Source organism: Ammodytes marinus (assembly GCF_949987685.1).
Source record: "Ammodytes marinus genome assembly, chromosome: 4".
Lineage (NCBI taxonomy): Eukaryota > Metazoa > Chordata > Actinopteri > Uranoscopiformes > Ammodytidae > Ammodytes > Ammodytes marinus.
The window spans coordinates 9,988,782-10,013,824 of record NC_137233.1 but is presented as its reverse complement, the minus strand read 5'-3'; the positions used below and the strand labels follow the sequence as shown (position 1 = coordinate 10,013,824).

Genomic DNA, 25,043 nt, shown 5'->3' with positions numbered 1-25,043 from the left:
TATTCGGAAATTCATTTTTCACAAGGCACTCAAGTGAGAACGTGATACCAGACATTTAGTAAAGTCCTACCTGGATTCCTCTATAGGCAGTGATGTCAAACAATCACATTTGGTCTCAGACAGAGAAGTAGTTAAAAAATACAGTGAAACAGGAATAAAACAAGTCACACAGTGGTTAAATGCACAATCAATCGCAAAGGGCAAAAACGGCTGCTGTTTAAACTTACAAACATACAGACCGCAGGTGCCCTTCTTTTTTCAGAGCTGGTAAAACCACATTTTTAACAACAAGTTTAAAAGCCCAAAGCAGCAGTTTTTTTTCTCCTTGTTGTGATCCAGTGTGAATTCAACTTTAACACAAAAAACAAATCAAGTTCAACTGACCAATAAAACTGGGAAAGAGAACATAGGAAAAAAAACAACAACCAACATCTGGCGGTAAATAAATCCCATCATTTGAAAAACAAGTCAACAACAGATTTTCATATATCAGATCTACACGCTGTGCAGTGCATGTCATTAGAAGGCTCTTCAATGCATATGTCAGTAGCTGTATATATCCATCATTAGTTCACAAAATGTAGGGATTTGTGCGCCTTCATTGTTAGTGTAATATATATGTGTGTGTGGGCGTGAGTCTTGCACGTCATGGGAATGTCTTTGAATAAGAAAACAAAGCTGGGAGGGACGAGCTTCAGGAGGCTCCATGTCACCCGCTGCCATTGGCAACTCTGGCTTTGGCAGCAGCACAGTGGCCATTGGTGTTGGTGCCGTTTTCTCCCCTGGGAGTATGAGGAAACGCCTTGAAGCTTTCTGTGTGTTCTTCTTCTTCCTCCTCTGAGCTGCTTTCAATGTCACTGCGAACATCGTTACACACCTAGAGGGCACATGGAGGAGGAGACACTCATGAGCTCATTTAAAGGATATACACACACAGCGGGGGTTAGACAAAATAATGTAAACACTCAACGGAGATGCTTAGAAATTGTAGAAATGTCTACGCTTAGAAATGCGTAGAAACTTCCATTGTCTTCACTCAAATAGATATTTGAATGTTGTATGAATATGACTCTTCATTGTGGTTGTGTTTATATGAGTTAAAAGTTATTTTGTCTTCTTGGATAGCGATACACTCTACTGTATCTGGAGCCAGTCCAATGTTATAAAAACTGATTTAGGAGAATTTCCCATGCTGCTGAGTCTGAATAGCATCTAGAGGTGACCAGAGCACGCTCATGTTTATAAATCCAGCCGGTCTGGGATCACGTAATACCAAAGAGACAATATAGAAAATATTTATTACTGTCCACAGTGTTTAGCTTTTCTGTGGACAGGGAAATATCTATTCACAACGAAATAAATGCATTGGGAAAAACTAGGTTGAACAGGACCAGCAGTGTGTGTGTGGGGTGGGGGGGGTGCTATTCTCTTTTTATATAGCACCATTATTTGGTTTACTCCAGTGGATCCCGGGTGTGGAGATTCATGTAGGCCCCCTCCAAGAAAACACTTTCTGATACAATGACCTCTGACCTTTCATCTTGTATTCTTGGTTTTGTCTGCCTCACTGTGCGTAAAGCATCTTTGGGTCCCTTGCAATCCAAGCTGCCATAAAAATGAAAGTTGTTATTTAATTTGTAATATATTAAAGGTGCACTATGTAACTGTGGGTGTTTCTCAAAAGTGAAAATTTTCCAAGGTATATTCTCATAACTGAATAAACAAACTGTACTCGCAGGAAAATTGGATCCCTGGAACACTGTTTGAAGTTAGAAAGCTACCTGACAAGTTTCTGTTTAACTGTTGTTTACAGCAGCAGTAAAACTAATGAATGTACTAGCGAATGTAAACAAATCCCCCTCCCCTGAAACTGTATAGTGCACCTTTGATGGTTTAGTCTAATGAGAGCTGTGTCTTATCGTCTTTCTATAATTCTGCTACTGTAGGAAAAAAATAAAACAACCCCATACATTTCCTATTCATGCAAATCACACATGTTCATCATAACCACAGGGTGGTGGTGCAGGACAATATCAAGTTCAACACACTTGAACCAGCAGGACATATCTTTCATTCATGACACTATCACAGCACTACTCATCATCGACAACTGTCTTTTTGAATCACAGTGTCCCATTAACCCCAAATGAAACAACATAGACATGTATATAACAGGTGGAAGTAAGATGTGTGAAAGGACGGAGTCAACGGAAACTTACAGCCAGAAAAGCAGAGTACAGGTAAAAAGTCTCAAGTGGACAAAGCAAGCAGAGGAAAGCGAGGGAGCGAGTGAGTGGAGAATGGCTCATTGGACAAAGACAGAGAGAAAGACAGGATCTCCCTCTCTCATTCCAGAGGGAGAGGAAACAAACGGCGTCTGCAGAGACAAGGAAACAGAGTCAGCGACTGAGGGGGAAAAAGTTTAGAGGCAGTACATTCATCAGTAATCATACATGTGCTGTAATAGTACTTTTACATTTTTAGTGTTCTTATTTTGTCCTTGCAGAAGTTTGGAGTTCATGTTTTGGGGTCAATAGATTTGGGACATTTCTGTTCATATTTGCTGAGGAGCGGAGGAGAGTTCTGAATCATCTGAAATACTTTGAATTTTTCAATTTAGGCCAACAATAAACCACACGAAAGAGGAAAAAAAAGAGGTGATCGTACCACAAAACGGAATGTTTTGTTTTGTGCAGGAATAGCTTGGCTGTGAAGGAGGTCAAACCCCACAGTAAAAGTATCTGCAGTGGGGCTGCAAATATGATGAGTTGCATTGTTGCCATGCCAGGTGTCTGAGACCCCAATAGAACATCTCAAAATTTGAACAAAAGTTGTAAAGTCATATATTTTTTTGTTTACTTTATCAGAAGTCAACGTAAAAACAGAAAATGTTCACGTTTAAGAGAATGGAACTAGTGAATGTTTGACTTTTTTTTTTGTCAATCAAAACCCACCCTGCCGCGTAACATGGCTTTGACAGCTATACGTCCTATGAGGTAGGACCAGATGATGTGCAGCACTTGAAGGACCAGCAGCAACGAGTTGAAGAGCCACCAGGACGGATACGGTCCCACTATGCTCCAGCTCTCAAACATGGTGGAGTTTAGGATCCTGCAAAACAGTGGAAAACACATATATTTACCTAATAGTCTGGTTGACACTCAAGCACACATATAACCAATGACCCCAGTGAGTGCGAGGAAAAGTCAAACTGTAGTTTAATAATTTAATATAAATTAGCCAGTGATCTTCTAATGAGGCCCATTATACGGCATTAGGTTGTAGGTCAGGTAACCTATCATGCGAGTAACATGGATCTACTGTGAGCGTTCGGTGAGGTCACGGCTTCCTTTAAATCCAGGTGAGTGACAGCAGGTAGTCAACACACCCACCCTCCCCCCAGTAGAGGTATGGATTTCAGTCCAGATAGCAGCACCAGCAACATTAGCTTTATCGCTTCACCCACACCAAGACATTGAATATAGCTGCTCGGGTTACTTTAGCCTGTGATAGCTTCCCCCATTGTCTGCCTTCTATAGAGGTTGAACTTCAACATCCAGGTCCCAGTCAAGGAACATTCACTATGTAAACAGAGCATTAACATTGGCACAGGCCTCTGCAGTGCTGCAGGCAACAATTAAATTATCATGAACCAGTTAGTCTGTCAGTTAGAGTGACACTGTACTGTAGGTGTAGGAGTTTCAGAACATAGGGGGGAACAGGTTTCAGGGTCGGGTTATTTTGCTGATGGACATAGTCAATAATTACTGCTAGAGGCCATGTACTGAGATAACAGTTACTTAAGACATCAAAGTAAACAATGCGTGTTCTGTGCAAGAACTATGTAGTAGTTACTAGAAAATAAAAATGACTAAAAATGTTTTTTAAACCTATTACATAGGTTTTTTTTTATACTTTTTTAAGTGTTTTAGTTATAAAAAATTATGTTTTTTGGTAAAACTTTACAATGAGGTACATCAAATTGTAGTAACTACTACATAGTTATGCATTACCTTCTACATTGTTTTAAAAAAGAAGAAAATAGTAGATACTACATATTTTTTTGTTACTACTACATAGTTATGCATTACTACCTACGACATTGTTTTTATTTTTAGTAATAAAAAATTATGTTTTTTGGTAACACTTTATTATAAGGTACACAACATTTTAGTAACTACTACATAGGTATGCATTACCTTCTACATAGGTTTCTTATTTCATATTTTGTAACTACTACATAGTTTTTTTGTAACTACTTTTGTCTGTCAGTTAGAGTGACACTGTACTGTAGGTGTAGGAGTTTCAGAACATAGGGGGGAACAGGTTTCAGGGTCGGGTTATTTTGCTGATGGACATAGTCAATAATTACTGCTAGAGGCCATGTACTGAGATGACAGTTACTTAAGACATCAAAGTAAACAATACGTGTTCTGTGCAAGAACTATGTAGTAGTTACTAAAAAATAAAAAATAAATATGTAGTAGTTACTAAAAATGTTTTTTAAACCTATTACATAGGTTTTTATACTTTTTTAAGTTTTTTAGTTATAAAAAATTATGTTTTTTGGTAAAACTTTACAATGAGGTACATCAAATTGTAGTAACTACTACATAGTTATGCATTACCTTCTACATTGTTTTAAAAAAGAAGAAAATAGTAACTACTACATATATATTATGCATTACCTACGACATAGTTTTTATTTTTAGTAATAAAAAATTATGTTTTTGGTAACACTTTATTATAAGGTACACAACATTTTAGTAACTACTACATAGGTATGCATTACCTTCTACATAGGTTTCTTATTTCTTATTTTTTAACTACTACATAGTTTTTTTTGTAACTACTTTTGTCTGTCAGTTAGAGTGACACTGTACTGTAGGTGTAAACAGCAAAAATAAACAGCAACAGGCTCCTGTGCATAAGTTAAGTAATTACATTATTCATTCTGTGGTTCCAGGTTGTCACAGAGAACTCACCATATGGGATATATAACGAGTCGTGTGATGAAGAACGCCACACTAAACACAATGAAGAGGGTGTCGCACAAGCGCTGGTACTTGGCGTAGTTGGCCATCTTGGCTGCCTGTAGGAAAAGACAATGACAGAAGCAACAGTTCATTAAAAAAAACAAGTAACACTTTACAATAAGGTACACAACATTGTATTAACTACTACATAGTTATGCATTACCTTCTACATAGTTTTTTTTAAAGTAACTACTACATAGTTATACATTACTACCTACTACATAGTTTTTTTAAACATTTTTATAAAAAAAAAATGTTTTGGTAACACTTTACAAAAAGGTACACAAAATTGTATTAACAACTAAATAGTTATGCATTACCTACTACATAGGTTTTTTTCCAAAACATTTTTTTAGTAACTACTACATATTATTTATTTTTTTGGTAACAACTACCTCGTTTTTCTCAAAAAAAAAAAAGTAGTTACTAAAAGTCATATATCACTTCCATGTTCATAAAATAAATAATTTCTGTTCAATATCAGATTCACTTGAAAATGGTAAAACATTGTTCTGCTTTTAAATGACATTGTAAACTGAGGGGCCTTGGCAATAAACATATCTCCCGTTTTACACTATCAAAAAGCTGTAAATAAAGTATTAAGAGTAAAGACCAAGTGGAGAGGGAGAGGATCAGTTACAGTTTGAGTGTATTTTACAAGGGCATTAAAACATAAATTCAAAATATTGTGGTGGGCTATGATCAGTTCAGTACAGCAGTTGCTTAAAACATGCAACAATATGGTGATTTCAATACAAAGCAACTCTCTCTGACCTCTAGCACGAAGTCCGAGGCATCGTGGACGCACATCACCAGGCTTCCCACTCGCGCCATGTTGTTGACGTAGGAGAAGCTGATCAGGCTAACTGTAGCCAGGTGATGGATGAACATGATTAGGTAATCCTAGTAATTGTAAAATGGGAGAGGGGAGGTTAGTCGAGTCTATTTTCAACCACAAATCCAACCTATGTGTGGGAAATGCAATGAAGACTTTAAAGTCGACACGTTGTGGCATTCCCTATTAGTCAAGATAAATAACGTATTGAACAAATGGCAGATCAGTAACATAGCAAAGAAAGTAAGATTGTAATTTAAGCTGTGATAGAGAGCACAGCATTAATGGCTTCATCCACAACAATGAGGACATCAATAAATAAAAAGATGATGCAAACAGATGTCACCAAGTTTACATTTGGTGGCTGCCATTTCTTTCCATGTTGTGACAGTAAACATGAACTATTTTAGTCAATTTTGGTATTTCTCATGGTGTGATGTTTTGGACTGAGTTGGTGTGAAGCAACCTTTGTCTTCTTTCCTGCTGGTCATGCTAAAAGGAAATGTGGTTTAGACTTACATGTGGTCATCTAAAGTTCATACAGTACACAGCAACCATGCACTTAAAACCTATGAGGTTCTGTGTGCTAGTTTCTGTTGGTTTTAGAATGGATTTTATGTGTTACTTAAAACACATGCCGTAGCCAAGCAGTCAAGATGATTTGTTGTTAAAACATATCCTTGCTTTTACTGTGACTTATTATACGGCTCTAGTTTAAACTATAAATTAGACTCTTCTTAGGATGTGTATACTGTACTGCATTGACTCTTATTAGACTGTTTTTAATTTTCTTTGGCCTCTTAGTCTGTATCATGCAACCTTTAAGAGTGGATATGTGTCTTTGCACTGGTAGCATTTCATCCTCTTTAAATGTTTCATCATTGTGTCTCCTTGGTAACCTCTGCCCCTGTTCACAGCTGTGCTTTTACGAAGGTGTAACTAAAGCCTGGTGTACGGCTGATGGGAGAAGGCAGATCCAATTCTGTGGGAAGTGTGAACTAAATTGCTATATGAACACCACCATTGTCTCACAGACAACGGCCACTCTTAGAGGAAGATGAGAGAGAAGATAGAGGTGACAGATAAACACTGCAGAACAAGGCTTGAGAGTGAAGCTTAAGATAGGAGACATGTGCATCTGACAGTGGAGTCGTCTGGGTGACAGCAGCAGACTACATAGAGACAGACAGGGTGAGGTCTGTTTGCTTTATACATACAACCAACTTTCTATACAATATCTCCTGTCATAACCATAATTTGATGTACATGCATCAGTTTAAACTGAACACCATTGTGTAGAATTCCATCAACAAATGCAATTTTTTATTTACAAGAATTTGTAAGCTGACATAAATACATGCTGAACATACTAAAGTTCGAACTACAGAGACGTAGCTTGTAAACCCGGTGAATTTTTTTAAAGAATATTAACATAATCTCTCTTAAAAAGGGTTTAAAACCTGTCAATCTTCATCTGTTAAAAAAAACAAAAACAAAAAAAGATACACTGTTTGCATGATTACTGGCTGGCTCCTTTACTTGTTTGTGTATTTACTCAATATTAAGTAACAAAGTTAACACAATAGACCTGAGTTGAGCCAAAGTCAAACAGCGAGAAAAAAATCCTGTCGGAATTTCCTACATGAATAATCAAAAATCCATCAAAGGAACTGTTAAAAAGGGGCCTCATCTGAGCATAAAGGGACAATAAATGGGAAACAAGGGCAGCTCTTATAGCCATATCACATTCCAGACATGTTGCTGTATTAAACTTTTAAAGACAAGTATCCGTGTCTTTGACTGACTTCAGTTCTAACATGCTGGCATTCTGTGGAATTCCTGCAATTCTAATAAGAATTAAGCCTGCTCCTTTCCTGCAGTCACATGACAGCTGTTGCCCCTCGTGCTGCAAAAATACAATGCATTCACAGACCGGGCACCACCAAACTCCGCCTCCCTTCCAAAAAGTAGAAAAATAAATAAATAAACATGTGACTTTTCCTAAAATGAACACGCCTAGCAGAGCTGTCTGTAACAAAGCATACCGCTGGGAAAAACTTTGAATCGCACACACAAAAACCCATACGCACTTTCTCTGCCCCTGCCAAATGAGGAAGACTGAGCCGGTGCTGTTCCGCCTACCTTCCTTTTAATGTCGGTGAACTGGGAGAACATGAGCGACCAGTAGAAGGCCAGCTCTATTACGTAGTAGTGGTAAAGACCCGGTGTCATCACCTGAAGAGGCAAATGAGAATTACAGAGAATTTTATTTGTGTTTTTTTTTGGAAGAAAATATACTAGACAGAGTTGTAGTATTAAAGCCACTGTAAACCCAAATCCACAAAATCCTTCAAACTTTACAATTTCCGTGAGTTAGTTGCATGATAATAAGCAACTGGAAAAAAGTGTTATCAATCCAAATGAAATATATTGTCATTTAAAGTTTGATGATCACGGCACTTATCCGCCCGAACATTCTGTGAAAACAATGACTGTTGCCACAGAGACCCTTTGATACGGCTGCTACACCCACAAAGTCATGTCAAACTGTCTAGACAGTAAAAAAGCAGAATTAAGAAATATATATTTATTTTTGATATAATATGTTGTTATTTTACTGTTGTTATTTGTACAGGTTTCCAGAGGCTTTAAGAGTGAAAGAATGTGACCACCACTGTGGGACAAATCATGACACACATCCTGGTCCAATGAATCACCATGATTTCAACAGTTTCTTAAGCAATATGCATTTTGGAGCTAAATCCTGTCATGCAATTACTAATTTTATTAAAAAAAAAGGCAGGAAACGATGGACAGCCTGTTGTATGTAGTGTGTGCAGGTTTATATCTCCATCTGTTTCTTTACTTTCTTACCATAGCTTTCTGTACTGCAATTCTATGTTACTTCAGCTGCTTACATACATTTACTGAAACCAGTATATCTGCAATAAGCTAACATTGGCTGATATTTTATTTACAGATTTATTGGTTTAGCTCTAATTGTGACATTGCTTCATAATATACCTGTATATATATATATATATATATATATATATATATATATATATATATATATATATATATATATATATATATATATATAAATATTGTGATGCAGTATATTTTACATATATATTCAATTGACTTTGCAGATAAAGTAACCATATTGTTTTTCCTAATGTGTGCATTAAAAATAGTTAGTAAAGTCCATTATTGCCACACATCAATCCAGCCTACTGATTTAAAAAATAGCCTGTAATGGTCAAATATAACCGGAGTTGTCAAAAAGAGAAACAACACGGTATAAACAGTACAAAACATTTCTGTCTTCTTATCGTATTTATATTATCATATCACCCAGCCCTAATAGTCGATGCTGATTACATTTCAAGTGACAATAACCCTATTATCCTAACAATGTTAATAGCAAATGAACAACAACTGAACAACACCTGAGTACCTGAAAGACAAGGGAGGTTGATTGAGCACATGTGTACAAGCCCATTTTGTATTTTAGGAATTAAATTATAGACCTGTCACATAGACCTGGCCAATAGATTTGACAATACTTCTGTGCATTATGCTCAAGTGTGTAATGTAAGAGAAATAAAAAGTCAACACAAGCTACTTTAATGGTTTTCGTGGTTAACTCTGCACCAGTTTATTAAGCTTCAAAGTAATGCCCTGAAAGAAATGTTTAGCTGTTGACGTTGTGGGTTCAACTCAGAGGTCATTTCAGAGGCTGTGTGTGTTGTTTTGAACTGCACTATAGATTATGTAGACACAGATGTGGGACTGCATCATACCTGATAGGGGTATCCATACCAGCAATGCCGTGTATCCCACATCCAAGGGGACTGAAAACAAACACGTATAAATTAAAAAATTAAATAGATAAATGCAAAGAATTGAGAATGCTATATTCTATGGAAATATACCCAGACAATGGACAATTATAAACATAATAACAAACAATGGTAACAGCAACTTTATTGCTTTTGTTTAACAATGTTTCCAAGCTTGATCTGAAGGTGTGCTCACCTGCCACAACAACTGGAACCCATAGGTAAATATGCCCAGATAAAATGTAAACCTCCACCTAGAAGTAAAAGTGATTACGATCCAGAATTTTTTTTGTTATTTCAGAGAGAAACAACGCATTCAAATCAAATATACACACACTTACTTTCGCCTACCCTAACCATTAGCAATACCTGTCTCTCACCATGTCTCATTACTACAACACAACCTGGATCCTAACTCTTATTATATCCATGTCTTAACGATACAACACAGTCACATCATAACATCATACAACAGAAAACACAACCATTAGTGTGCTCAAGCCTGCAGAGAGGGTTACAGGTGTATAACACAATAGGCTTATTAACCTACAGGCTTTCGCAGAACTTAGTGTGTGTGCTGGGTTTATCTTGGTTCCTGCGGTGTCTGAACCAACGCTGGACCTTCCGCACCTCCCAGTCCAGCTGCTTGGACAAGCCATCCAGATGGCGGGAGTCTGGATCCTGTTTGAAGGGAGAAGAATCAGAAAAATAACTCAAGATTAAAGGATTAAAGAAGATGAAAAAAACTGCATCATTAAAATGTACAGTATCCCGTCCAGGCCTTATCGTATTGCAATGTTACTAAGTATTTAATCAGACTTTAAAGGTGGAGTCAGCGATTCTGGAGAAGGCTTGTTGTCAAAATCACTTTTTGTCAAAATCGGTGAATATCTCCTTACGATCCGATACCGGTCAGTACTGAGTGTGCATGCGCTGAATAGAAAAGCTGGTGTTAATACACATCCTAGGCTCTGTAAACAAAGGGTATGAAAACAAAGGGGGCCCGCTGTAGCTAGCAACATGCGCGTTTACAAGGCCTAAGCTGTGTATTGCACTGGATTTATTATTTCAAGGTATATGTTGCGGATTGTGAGGAGAGATATTCACTGATTTTTTGACATAACATGATATTGACAACAAGTATTCTCCAGAATCACAGGCTGACTACACTTTCAGTGAAAGCAGACACATTAGAAAGTGAGACAGCGATGACAGACACGTGCTCTTGCATTCCTGTTTTGTCGGGTGCCAAGGTAAATTCCTTCAACGAATGAAAACAAAACAAAACCAAAACAAAATCAGGAACACTCATTTGATGTATTATCAAGCAGTTCCTTGACTTTGGTCAACTGAGGTTTGTTAAATAGTAAGATTGTAAAACCTTGAAAATAAAATGGATATAGAGTACTAATGTGGAGTTCTGACTTGTAAAGATGATGTGAAGTGAATTGTGTGAGATGAAATCAACCATTACTGATTCTCCAAGCAGCACATTAACAATTCTTTCAAAAGGAGGAAAGAGAAAAATGTAAAGAATGAAAGCAAACCCTTGTGATGGATGTAAAGACTTTCTCCAGCACTGCATTAGGCTGAGCTTTTCGTGTGACACCTGGCTGAATGTGGAGGCTCCGGGCCCAGGTACTGGCAATACACCTGTGAAAGGGAGGAAATAGGAAATAGATAAAAGGGGTCACGGGTTGTGGTTAAAAAACATGCACGGGGAAACTTACAGGAACTGGTTTGGCCCCGGGTTTTAACACAGTATTCAATCCTATCATGAGTATCTCTGTCTGTCTGTCTGTCTGTCTGTCTGTCTGTCTGTCTGTCTGTCTGTCTGTCTGTCTGTCTCTGTGTCACAGTAAAACTTAAACACAGGCATAATGGACAAATAAAATCAAAAAAGTGCGTTAAACTCCCCAGTGATTCTGCGTTGTGTTCTTCATCATGATGGGAACATAATGACCTTGTATGACCCCTCTAGTTCTGCTCTGCATCATGCTTGACCTGTCACATTCGACTTGGAAAGAAGCTCTTGGCTTTTTACACAACATGTTTATCAGACCAAGTTTGTTAAAAAAGCTTTGCTGTAGCTCAAAGGTAACATGCAGCTGACTAGACTGTTAATACTGCATGTGTATTATGGCCATTAGTACTGTATATTCTGAGAAAGGCATAGCTCATGTATAAAGGATACAATATCATTTAGAAGTAACCTGTGGATCCTGTTCAGTAGTCAGGCAGGAGCATGGGCCAGCTTTTGTGCAGATCGTGTGGCTGCAACAATGGGTCTCTGTGCTTAGAGCTACACTGACCTTCAAGAACAACATAGCTAAAAAAACGAATGAGCGGAGAAGTCGTCACCAGACCAAAAAAAACATGTTACATTGTGGGTATTTTAAGATTTATTAAAAAACTACAAGCATAGCTAAATAAATATACATTTAAATTAGTAAAGATGAGTTCATATACCATATTATGTAAAACAACAGCAAAAAAAGTACTCTTTATCATTACTGTCAAGTAGAGTAAATCAATCATTTACAAACTTGCACACTTTCACTGTGGCTCCAGCAAAATATGTACAAGGAAACTCTTAAAAAAAACATTCCTAGTTCCTACTGTCTTAAGCTGTAAGCGTTATCATGAATCTCTAAGTAGAAAAAAAACAAGACTGATATGATAAGCATCTTTTGTCAGAAAAAAATGTGGAGATGCTGCACTGATACAGCACATACAAAGTATTAACTTAGTTATGTTGTAAACAGCTTCCAGTCCACAAGGTCAATCCTGAATGGAATTCTTGCAGAGCAGCTCAAGGTGGTTGATTTAGAGAAAGACAGTAATGCTTCCACTTTATACAAGCCTTTATCAATAAACAAATAGGTGAGTAGTACAGTGTATTGTAGTTTGGGACGCATGAAGTGTTGACTTTTTGGCCGGCTGTACCTGTCAGTGTTAATGAGGAATGCTAACTATGCTAATGCCTCTGAATGAAAGTGTACAGTGGTGAAGGACAAGTGAGTAAGTGAGCGGTGACGAAAAACGGCCACATAAAGTTTGACAGCTCAAAGAATTCATAAGTTTATAAGTACTTTATTAATCTATCTAAACCGTCAGTTTTGCTGTGACTTTTTTTTTTTCTTTTGTTGTATTACTAAATTACAAACTGACTTCCTGTCTACATACAGACTAAAACAAAACTACTAAATTAAATCTCAAGTTACAAAATTGTTCTTGCTCATATTTTACATTTTAAATCAACAAACTGGAACATTTTAGTGGATGACATATGGATCATAAAGTGGATCCCTGAGGGGGGGCGGGGGGGAGGGGGGGTGGAATAATACACATCTCGCAGCAGTGTTTAATTTTCCAAAGCTCTGTAAATGTCCTGGGGGGTTTACCCTTCATATTGACGAACTCTAAACACACCAACGGCAAAACGGATTTGAAGTGCCTCAAATGTTAGACCATCATTTTCCAGTATTGACTATTTGCTTTTTTCACATAAAAAAAGAAGCATTGTGAAACAGTCCACTGGCTAGCACGTCTAACAAAGGTTTCACTACTGTAATTTAAGCTTCCAGACCCAGCGCACACTTGTTAAAAACCTGACAAGCAGGTCTCTTTGTAAGTTTATCTTCTTTTTGATCAGCTGATCATCATACCAGAAATATATTTGTGCCTATACATCTCGCTAGCCATTGGCCAGAATGGAAACTTGTATGGGTTAACATGGGTCATCCATAGATAGTATATAAAAGGGGTCACCCTGTTTCAAGAAAGCCAACCGAATTAAGCCATGACCCAGTGTGCAAGCCCTCTACGTTTTCCATCACTTTACCTTATGTCCTGAATATGTAAACCAAAGTGTTGGACAGTTTATTTTGCGTTATTTTTTGTCTGTCCACTTATTTGATCATTTTAATTTTAAATTTTTTAATCTTTACCTGTTTGAAATAAATACATTTCTAAATGTTCCCTCATGCAGAAACATCCAATTTGCAATTTTGTACACAACTACCCTGCTAAGTATGTGACCATAAGCTATTGCTGGTGTTTTATGTGACTGTTTTCATGTTTTTTATGTGTTTCAATTTAACACTAGCCAAAGCAATGCCCCACAGTCAGGTAATACAACACTTGTTCTAATAGTGTTATTGCCAAATAAAATGGCTTTAAGCCTAACAGCTCGATGTAATCAGGTCCTTCAGGTATTTGTCCAGCAATACTGAACAAGTGTTGAACCGTAGTCACATCCTCAACATGATCAAACATCCATTGTCTAAGCATTTTACAAGAAAAGTGTTCCTGGTTGAGGGAATCTGACACTCGCCACAAAATAGCTTGCGCAATTGTGTTTAATTATGAGAAAAGGTAGGGGGGAGAGAATACCTTTTGTCAGATATCAAACTATCACACCATACAGCAGGCCAGTTTATTTAATCTACACACAAGTTTCAAGAACACACAGAGTCATTTAAACCTACATGGGACTTTAAAGGTCACATATTATGCTAAATGCACTTTTTAAATGTGTTCTAACATATCCATGGGTCCACAGTGTGCCTAGAGACTGCCAAAATATTTAAAAAAAATAACAATCTCTCCTTTTCTCACTCTCCCCCTTTCTGAAACCCCCACCCCTCCCCCCAATATACTCGAGTCAGAATTCTCGCCGACTATTACGTCACAGTCGGCACAGCCACATCCCCATATTTTCTTTATATGTCCATGCTTCCCCCCACATTAGTAACCAGAAACGTCCACCGTATGATAACCCCACCCCTCCCCCCATTTCTTATTGGTCCACGGCCCCGAGATCCGATGGAAAATTTTCCGAGCGACAGCCATGTTGCTTTCCCCGCTAAGCGACAAGATGCCCATAGTACAGCCTGAATGTTACATACACCAACACAGAATGCTTTTGCTCATACTCCACTAATTTACAGCAGTCTATTAATGCCTCGTTTTTAATAACACAACGGATAGGAAGCTACTTTTTTTAAACAGTGAAACTAAAATAATTGTTTTTATTGGTATTTTTGCCTGACTGGTGTATAGCTATTAGCTTTGGGACAAGCAACCAGCTTTTGCTCATAACACGCTGTTTATATTCCCCACAGCAGTCTGACAAAGCCTCGTTTTTAGCAAGACAAAGTGAGTCGAAGTCTAGTTTTGAAGCAAATTTTTTCACAGATTTTCGTGATATTTTTAGCCGTTAGCTTCCGAGCTAGCTTCAGGAAAAGCATTGATATTTTGCCCATAACAAGCTCTTTATATTCTCCACAGCAGTCTGAAAATGCCTCGTTTTTAGCCAGACAAAGCATAGGAAGGTAATAGAGTTTAAGCCTAACTTTGAAGCTCATTCTTTCACTGATTTTCGTGATATGTTTAGCCGTTAGCTTCCGTGCTAACGGCCAAAAATACAGGCACTGTGGACAGGCTACTACTACAGGCTATGGACCCGTCGCTTCCAGAGAGGGGCGGGGGCAGCTCAAAGATTGTATATTTACGAGGGGAGCTGCAGCTCGGTTTAAAAAATAGGCCATCGTGAGATTAGCTGAACATCAGGGTATATAGGCATACTACAATAAATGATCTGAACGGTTTTTTCAGCAAACAACTAAAGAAAAACGTATTAGGGACCTCTAAGACCATATAATATTGAAAGTGTATAATATGTGAGCTTTAACACTTCTTTAAAGGTGCTCAGTGCAACTTTCAGTTTTTGTTCATTCTTGCACCCCCGTTGGAGAAAAGTGGTAGTGTTTTTAGTACGCCAGCTGTTGTTCCTGTGTGAGCGTACCCATGACAAAGGCATTGAGAAAAACTATATAAAAAAATAGCATTATTTGCACTGATTGTCTCGCTTGCTGTTACATGTCATTTATGATCCTCAGAGGAACAATTTGACTGTTTCAGAAATATTTAAAAGTTCCTCTAAGCACAGTGCTTCTCAAATGGTGGGGCGCGCCCCCCTGGGGGGGGCGCCGTGAGTTGTCAGGGGGGGGGGGGGGCGCGGGCTGCCTTGATTTCCAACTGACAAAAAAATAAAAAAAATAAAAAATAAATGTTTTTTTTTTTTTTTTAAGTGCTAGCAAGCGCTATGTGTGCTTGTGTATGGTCATATCTGCGCGAAAGGCTGCGATTTGCAGTAAATACATGTCCACATCTGTCTCCAAGTGTCTCTGTAGGCTATTTAAAAAGAAATCAAGAAAGTAGACTAATAATAACGTTAATTAATTATTGGTTATCGCATCACAGAAGGCCTATTGGCCTATAATAATAAAAAAACACCACCTTAACTATGTTTACAGTTTAAAAATGTTTTGAATGAAATGCAAACCTCAGTGAATCATTTGCGACATGTTCCGACTACGCAAAAAATGGAGTCGGCCGTTTCAGGAAGCTCCAGTCTTCCCGTCGCGGCCAAAGAACACACCGAGACGACTGTTTATTTCCCGTACGCTCGCGGGACGTAATGTCTCCACAACAGCAGGCGGAGCTAATCTGTATTGTGGCCCGAAAAAATACGAAAGCCGGAAATGATTGGACATCTATAGAGCATAAACATAGATAGAAATACGTATTTATATTTATGGACCATAAGAGCACAATTTTTAGCAGAGAGTGTCGAGCATGGTGTCGAGCAGTCAACAAGGGTTGATGCATGTGAGTACTCTCAAAACGAAACGAACAAACACATTAAAACGATGGCTAGCTGTTGTTAGCTGTTTGTGCTACCCGCCTCACTTCCGGGCTTCACTGATTCGCTAGCCCTCCACCAATCAAATTGCTCCAAATGAAAGACGGTCGGCCGCCGATTGAACATGTTCAATCGGCGGCCGACAGGCTCAAAACAAGCCCGACGACCTCTACGTCGGCCGACGTCACGGCACACACCAAACAGATTCGTCTTTTTTTTTGACGACGGCGATTATCGGGCTGGTGTGTCCTGGCCTTTAGACTGGATCGTTCAGTTTTGTTTGGCATAAAAAGTTGTTAACGTTACTCCATACAATCCCAACTGCAATCCACATTTCCTTGTGTATGAGCACCTTGAGCATGGAACACTTGTAATGAGCAAAGTAACCGTGTCGATGTTAGGCGCTTTGGATTACCTAAAAGCTGAACGGCTCTTACTGTGACACACACCTTGTTACCCCGGAATTCCACTGGCTGCGGGTGCGGTGTCCAACGGTTTTGCTCCGTGCGCTCACGTCCGGCAATACCCACCGGCTCCGTTTTCAAAGCAGGCACGGCCAGCTCCGCTGAACAGCTGGAGTCGCGAGAACGAGGAGTTCCCGCGGTAATAAAAGTGACGGGCGATCGCTCTTGATAATATGATTCTCCTATATGGTATTTACACAACAACGAACGCACGGAAGGTTATTATTCCCATCCGAACGAGTAAAAGAACAGTGGACATGCTTGTATGTGTCTCTGTTTTGAGAATGTCACCTGCAGTGAACACCGAGTGTCTTATTTTGAAAATTAACCGGAGGTTTTATTGTTTTGTCGGCGCTTGTGTTCCTGTCTATCTCGATGTGTTCTGTGCTAAATTGATGCGGTGAGCTCAGGCATCCGGCAGAAATAGAAGCACTGCGTATTTCACCGGAGAGCTGGAGCAGCAGCGGAGCAGAGAGACGGCGCAGCGGCCGTGGTGGAAACTCACCCACTGACTGCTCTTAATTCTATTTTTGTTTCTGCCGTGCTGGAGCGGAGAAGGACCGGAGATGCAGCCGGTGGAATTCGGCCTTAAGTCTGATTCACCCTAAACCATGTGTGCCTATATTAAATATAACAATATCTCTATTAAACTATTACCCGACCAAATGAGTAAGCTAAAAGAGGAGCTGATGTGGCACAGATGAAGGCAGTAGTCTATGTTCTCCTACTGTACGTGCAGGCCAGTTTCAAATGTATGACAAACTGGAGGTGGAGGATGAATCAACAGAAAGAAATGGAAGTCTGCAGTGGTAATGGGGGGGGGACCAGCTATATGAAGGGGGAAAAAGGCAAAAGGCACAAGCTTATCTATTTATTTCAAATGTCAAAGCATTCCTGTTCCTCCTCATACCCTGACCCCTGCCCCAGACACAAAGGCCGTTACCCAGAGACAGACTCAGTGTGGTCACTGTACACAGACACTAGTAGCCCTGGCGGCTGTGAGGGACAGAGCAAACTGGAGGCTACATACAGTACATTACATACAGACAGACAAGCCTTGACTCTGGGAAAACTTCCCAATCCCAGGGCCAGGCGGAGGCACGGCCGGGCACGGTTCCTTGCAGAGCACATGATGTAATTATAACCTTCATTTGACTTGGGAAGTCATAGCATGTTTTGAAACAGCCATTGACAGCCATGTGGAGGAAACTAGACAGATTAATCGAGCTGATTAATGGCATTTTGATATCATCGGCATTGACCTATATCTGCACTCACAAGGCCGATTAAAAAGATGAACAGACACTGCGGGCAGCCTTGTCAATTTGGCTGCTGTGGAGCAATGTAAGCGCTTATTAACTTTTTAAACAAAATATATATCTTGTATTTCTTTCTGTTTTTTTTGTTTGTTTTTCTGTGTCTACATTTATCTAATACATGTTCATTTAAGTTCAAGTTTGTTTCTCATTTGTTATTATTATTAAATTATTGTATTTTATGAAATAAAAAAAACATAAAAAACATCAATAACAACATTATATATCTGCAATAATTAACTGCCATTGAAAAACCCATATCTGCCGTCCACTACTAGAGAAAAGCTTGGGGACAAACAATGCCATATTATGTGTTTGGTGGGAGACACATCAACAGGAAACTGAACCAGGAGGATGCACCACATATTTTTTTCCTTTTAGTGTCTACCCTCCCTCCCTAAAGAGTTCTTCGGACAGACACAATAACTGGCAGTTAGCTTATGAGGAAACAATCAAATCAGATTACAACAGAGCACATGGCAAGTCTGGCTCATAATCTCACACACATCTCAGTTTGGAGTCTTAACACCGTTCAACCCATGACACGGCTTAGAAGAGCGTATAAGCTTGCACGACACGTATGATCTGCAAAGTCACTACCAAAAATAGCAATGCAAGTATTTTGATTTAACAAGAAGTAACAGGTCTAGAGCAGAAGGGGCTGGCAAGGTGAGTGCAGTGGCGAGTGTGAAGTTGTCAGGATGAGCGGTGCGGTAGAACACTGAGAAAACACAACATGATACTCGAATGCACATGCACACACGCATCAAAATCCCAAGCAGCGACAAGGACACGCCCCCAACGTGCATGCACTAGTAAACAAGAAAGAGGAACTGCCTGCAGGTAAGAGGAATCTGCAGATACGCATGATTATTATGTGTAATAACAGTGCTGCCCATCCAGGGAAAAAGCAAATATGTGTGAAGCCAGTGGCATCCGAGCCTGGTAAAATGTAAGACTTTATAAGTTACATAGAGAAAAAAAAACAATCCGGATTCGGAAAAACAAAACATATTTTTAAGAAAAAATTGCTCTGGAATCAGAATGAGAATCGTTATCGACAAATATCCAAATCCAAGTTTTGGAAAGGGATTGGAACTAAAAAAATGTTTAATTAAAAAGATTGGTGCATCACTAATCAGAAATACAAATTAAGATGATCAACTCTGACAGAAAATACCTGGTTCTTTGATCAAAGTTGAATGAACATGCTTGTGTACATAAAAACGTAACCACAATTCCCAAGCATAGCTTCATAGTTTAAGATGAAATTTAAACATGAAAAACCTAATCTGCTATATACCAAACAATTCAGTTTCAAATTCTGGATACATTTTGCATTTGTTTCAGCGATGATGGCATGTCAACTGAAATTCAAATCGCTAGAGATTTATTTTGCAAATAAATGACGAAAAAAAACAAAAAAACATTTGAAATAGTCTAAGCTGGTGGCCATAGCAGTTGTTGTTACATTATCCAGAAAAGTCCTGGATGTCTTTGACTGAAAAACTCCGACAAAATCCACCTCATGATGTCATCAGTGTGTGACTGTGTTGCATAGCCCTTTTACTTTGGGCGGGCCGACAAGTGTGTGTTCATGTTTGTTTATCATTGTGTAATGTGTTTGTGTGCAAAATAGTGCAGTCTGACACGAAGGAAATCTAGCTGTGAGTTTTTTTTCTTTCTTACTGATACATAAATGAATGAGGCAGTGAGCTGGTTAGAGCGTTGGGGCAGTGACAGATCAAACGCTCTCTGATAACAACACTGTGGATCAGTGTCTCCTCACACTGGAGAGGGCCAGACGGGCAGCTCTTGAGACACCACCTGAAATATCTGATTGCTCCTTCCTTACAGACACTTAAAGCTGCATTCCAATAGTAGTTGCACTTCCCCTCGTTCACTTACCCTCAGCCCTTGGTATGACGTAACAGCATACGTTGCACGGAGGGAACTTGGAGAGCGGAGGGAGACTGGGCGGGGGAGGAGCAGAGGATTTAAATGGAACCCACTTGCCCACTTGCCCTTGTAGTCGCAATGAACTTACATAGGTAAATCATAGGTAAATCTGAATGCAAATAATACAGAATTATAACATTCTGCTAAGGTAGCCTATGTTGCAGAAAGCCATTTCCATAGCATAACAAACATTGAATTTCGACACGGTAACTCAGATTATCAAGATATTGTTACTTACACATGTAAATTGTTTGCTCCGACATATTTTCTTATGGTAAATGGTAAATTTATATTTTCTTATTTATGTTAGTTTCAACCAAAAACATTTGTTTTAAATAGACCTCTAATTGGCAGCCATTTGTGTTATAGCAGCAATGTGTAAACTGCAATACATTCACTAGATTGTTCGTATGGAAATAGGATAGCCTAATTGAGGCGTTTTGGAATATATTTATATATATATATATTTGTCCTGCGGGTGGCCGCGATGTCCCTAAAAGCCTACAGTCTACCGGAAAATAAAAGGAGAAGAAGAAGAAGACGAACTGCAATGCACTGTGGGTGATATCCACCTCGGAGTGACCATGGATGTTCACTTGATCACTCAGCCCTCCGAGGGTCTATATCACGAAGTTCACTTCAGTTTCCAGACAATTGGAACGACACTTAAGATGGCGGCGGGGATTCCCCCGAGGGCAAGTGCCTAGGGAAAGTGAACGAGGGCATGTTGAACGGGTATTGGAACGCAGGGTGTGTCTGAATTAAACAGACAAAGCCTGGAGCTCTGCTTGGAGCTGGAACTGTATGTCAACACTAAACCCTACTGCTACTGCTGCTGTGCAAGTCATTGAATTTGAATCGCAATTACAATTTCGACCTCCAACAATTATGAAAATAAGATAATCAACTTTTACAAGATAACGTTTTAAAGTCAGGTCCAGCCTTTGAGCTAGGTCATTTTTTTATTTTACAGTCTAAATTCAAAGACAGCTTTTCCTATACATTAAAAAAAGCTAGAAATGTATGTTTCCAAGGATAATGTATTTATTTAATGTGTTGTAAATCGTGATCTCCATATTAATCAAAATAATTGCGATCATGATTTTTGCCATAGGTGAGCAGCCCAACCTGCTACCCACCCCACTCGATTGGTATACTATAGTGTATTATCACATTTCTCCAACCAGCAATGTTATGAAGCCAACCGAAGAAGCATGTCTGTAAGAGTTGTCAGACAACTTTAGAAATCTGAGGTCACGCACTGAGCGGGTTCTTTAATCATTATGTGAGATCGAACAACTTTTTTTAATTAAGCCATACAGTCGGCCATCAATAGACACACCAAGATATGTCTGTAACAGCGCCTGTCTATTGTTACATATTATTAATGAGTTTCTAAGTCTAAAGTAGTCTAGCAGTTGTAGCCATTACACCGCCCAAGAGTTGAGGAAACCAAGGTGTGCAACAGACAACACTGTCTATTCATGTTAAGCAGGGTGTCCATCCACACACACAACACAATCATTCATGGGTGGATAATTTGGCAAAAATACTCAGTTTTAAGTACGGTATCCATCTGATGTAGTGGTGTAACTTTCTGGAAAATCAATTCAAAAATAGATGAAAAAACAATGTTTTATAATCCTGTGAATATCTGACAAATGGAGGAACTTCACATGCAAGATATAATAAAACATCATCTTCTGCAGTATGACATAATCTCTTGACTCTTTGACACATTCAACTCACAGTTAACTTAATGCGTAACACTAGCAATGTACACCTGTCCTTGTTTCACCCTATCTCATATCTATATACAGGTCCTTCTCATATAATTAGCATATTGTGATAAAGTTGATTATTTTCCATAATGTAATGATAATAATTGAACTTTCATATATTTTAGATTCATTGCACACCAACTGAAATATTTCAGGTCTTGTGTTGTTTTAATACTGATGATTTTGGCATACAGCTCATGAAAACCCCAAATTCCTATCTCAAAAAATTAGCATATCATGAAAAGGTACTCTAAACGAGCTCTTAACCTAATCATCTGAATCAACTAATTAACTCTAAACACCTGCAAAAGATTCCTGAGGCTTTTAAAAACTCTCAGCCTGGTTCATTACTCAAAACCGCAATCATGGGTAAGACTGCCGACCTGACTGCTGTCCAGAAGGCCATCATTGACACCCTCAAGCAAGAGGGTAAGACACAGAAATAAATTTCTGAGCGAATAGGCTGTTTCCAGAGTGCTGTATCAAGGCACCTCAGTGGGAAGTCTGTGGGAAGGAAAAAGTGTGGCAGAAAACGCTGCACAACCAGAAGAGGTGACCGGACCCTGAGGAGGATTGTGGAGAAGGGCCGATTCCAGACCTTGGGGGACCTGCGGAAGCAGTGGACTGAGTCTGGAGTAGAAACATCCAGAGCCACCGTGCACAGGCGTGTGCAGGAAATGGGCTACAGGTGCCGCATTCCCCAGGTCAAGCCACTTTTGAACCAGAAACAGCGGCAGAAGCGCCTGACCTGGGCTACAGAGAAGCAGCACTGGACTGTTTGTGACACCAGCAGCACTGGAGCTGCTGGTGTTGGTCCACTGTGTTTTATCAAAGGCAGGGTCAATGCAGCTAGCTATCAGGAGATTTTGGAGCACTTCATGCTTCCATCTGCTGAAAAGCTTTATGGAGATGAAGATTTAATTTTTCAACAAGACCTGGCACCTGCTCACAGTGCCAAAACCACTGGTAAATGGTTTACTGACCATGGTATTACTGTGCTCAATTGGCCTGCCAACTCTCCTGACCTGAACCCCATAGAGAATCTGTGGGATATTGTGAAGAGGAAGTTGAGAGACACCAGACCCAACACTGTGGATGAGCTTAAGGCCGCTATCGAAGCATCCTGGGCCTCCATAACACCTCAGCAGTGCCACAGGCTGATTGCCTCCATGCCACGCCGCATTGAAGCAGTCATTTCTGCGAAAGGATTCCCGACCAAGTATTGAGTGCATAACTGAACATAATTATTTGAAGGTTGACTTTGTTGTATTAAAAACACTTTTCTTTTATTGGTCGGATGAAATATGCTAATTTTTTGAGATAGGGATTTTTGGTTTTTCTTTACTTTTTTGCCAACATCATCAATATTAAAACAATAAAAGGCTTAAACTACTTCAGTTGTGTGTAATGAATCTAAAATATATGAAAGTCTAATGTTTATCAGTACATTACAGAAAATATTGAACTTTATCACAATATGCTAATTATATGAGAAGGACCTGTAGATATCCAACAACTTTATCACCTCCAATATCTCTCTATATTTCTTCTTTCTAGTGAAAACCATAGAGTAATGAATCTGCAATCAATCTGGAAACAAATGCCAGATCGAATTATAATCAAGAGCCCCCTATCTGAAAATTTGAGTTTATGTTGAAGCATGGGCACGAAGCGGTAATAACACTACAGGTTTGTCAGGGTTTTGAAAAGGGAAAGCGATAAAGATCAAAGGAAGGTGGGACATCTGTCAATCTGTCACATTGTGTGTGTGTGTGTGTGTGTGTGTGTGTGTGTGTGTGTGTGTGTGTGTGTGTGTGTGTGTGTGTGTGTGTGTGTGTGTGTGTGTGTGTGTGTGTGTGTGTGTGTGTGAGATAATTGCTCTCCAATTTTGCAGCCTGAATAAAAGCTCAACAGCTTAACCTTTGCACGGGACGCGATGGATGCCTTTATCATTTATGTGTGACAAGAGATGTGATGTGTCACGCATGCATTCAGCAATGCATTAATTTCAACAAAAGACGAAGGAGATTGGTTAACAATCAGTGATTACACGAACTGGTCTGGAGTTAGTTCAATATCAATGAAAAGAGTTGAGAGACAGTGCCTCTGCCTCTTGAACGAACGCTGTTGCATGAATTCATTGAAAGAGCCAAGAGACGACGTCACTCAAAACAAAGGCCATTTCGAACACACAGTTGCTTTTAAAAGTGGAGGAGAATGAACATACAAGTATAGTTTGACAGTATTTTGAAGGCAGAACTACTCACACGTATGTAAATGTGGTGTTTAACAAGAGTAAAGTGTGTTAACCCTCGAGAAAACCCTATAGTCCTCCCTCCCTAGAGTGCGAACCCATCACCCCGTTGATGGTGAAAAACGTCCGTTAGGCTAAGAGTTTTTTTTATTTTATATTCCCCGTCACAAGAAACACGATGGGGTGAGTAGGCCTACGAACCTTTCAAAGAGTATCCTGACTGCAAACATTCCCAAAGCCAGCGGCAAGGCGGTAAATAAGTGTCCAGCTTTGGGGTACTCCACCCCGGGAGCTGGGTCTGCCAGGTCCGCCCAGGTTACGTTGTGTGGCAACCAAAACCGCTCGTTCCAAAACCAGGCTGAAAGGGCAGCCATGTTTCAGTGTTCCTAACCCCGGACGGTTGGTGGAAATTGGTTTACTTATACGAAAAGAAGAAGATGTGGGAAACTTGCTAGACCCTCTCTTGCCTCTCTTCTACTCGGATGAAGTCTTCCCAGTTCCCACCCTTTAACTTTAGCGCAGCACTGAGCGCACTAACACAGTACAGAAAATACACTTCCGGTTACTATTTTCAAAATAAGATTTTTGACGCTCAACATTTGATTTGTGATTCTAAGCAACATACTGAAGCTAAGTATAACTATATCTAGGGGGCAAAACCCCTTTTTTTTTTGAAAAACAGACATGGAGCGTTGTAAAAGGTTGTTCATCAGAAATGATATCCAGGACCTTCCAGGATCCCAACCTGGGTGGACAACCTGGTCAACAAGCTGCTGGAAAGCTACAGGGGGCCGACATAGAGCAAATCAGAACCACTGTTTAAGTGAATGGGGATGGGCTAATA

At 39.4% G+C, this 25,043-nt stretch overlaps 1 protein-coding gene across 1 annotated transcript; it reads right to left on the bottom strand.

Annotated features, from left to right (window-relative positions):
* Nucleotides 1-63: 63 nt before the first annotated feature.
* cers5 (ceramide synthase 5) lies at nt 64-24,688 on the bottom strand. Its single transcript, XM_080026699.1, has 10 exons — nt 24,401-24,688; nt 11,264-11,369; nt 10,267-10,397; nt 9,913-9,970; nt 9,678-9,728; nt 8,014-8,106; nt 5,811-5,939; nt 4,986-5,092; nt 2,955-3,111; nt 64-877 (listed from the first exon to the last, which is right to left on the bottom strand). The coding sequence occupies exons 1-10, from the start codon at nt 24,571-24,573 to the stop codon at nt 710-712; spliced, it is 1,173 nt and encodes a 390-aa protein (XP_079882825.1). The 5' UTR covers nt 24,574-24,688; the 3' UTR covers nt 64-709.
* Between the last annotated feature and the right edge of the window lie 355 nt (nt 24,689-25,043).

Coding starts and splice junctions, on each gene's coding strand:
- cers5 (XM_080026699.1), bottom strand. CDS start 24,573: ATGGCTGCCCTTTCAGCCTGGTTTTGGAACGAGCGGTTTTGGTTGCCA. Junction 9,729..9,912: donor GGTTCCAGTTGTTGTGGCAG/GTGAGCACACCT, acceptor GTTTGTTTTCAG/TCCCCTTGGATGTGGGATAC. Junction 8,107..9,677: donor GGTATGGATACCCCTATCAG/GTATGATGCAGT, acceptor TTGCCTCTTCAG/GTGATGACACCGGGTCTTTA.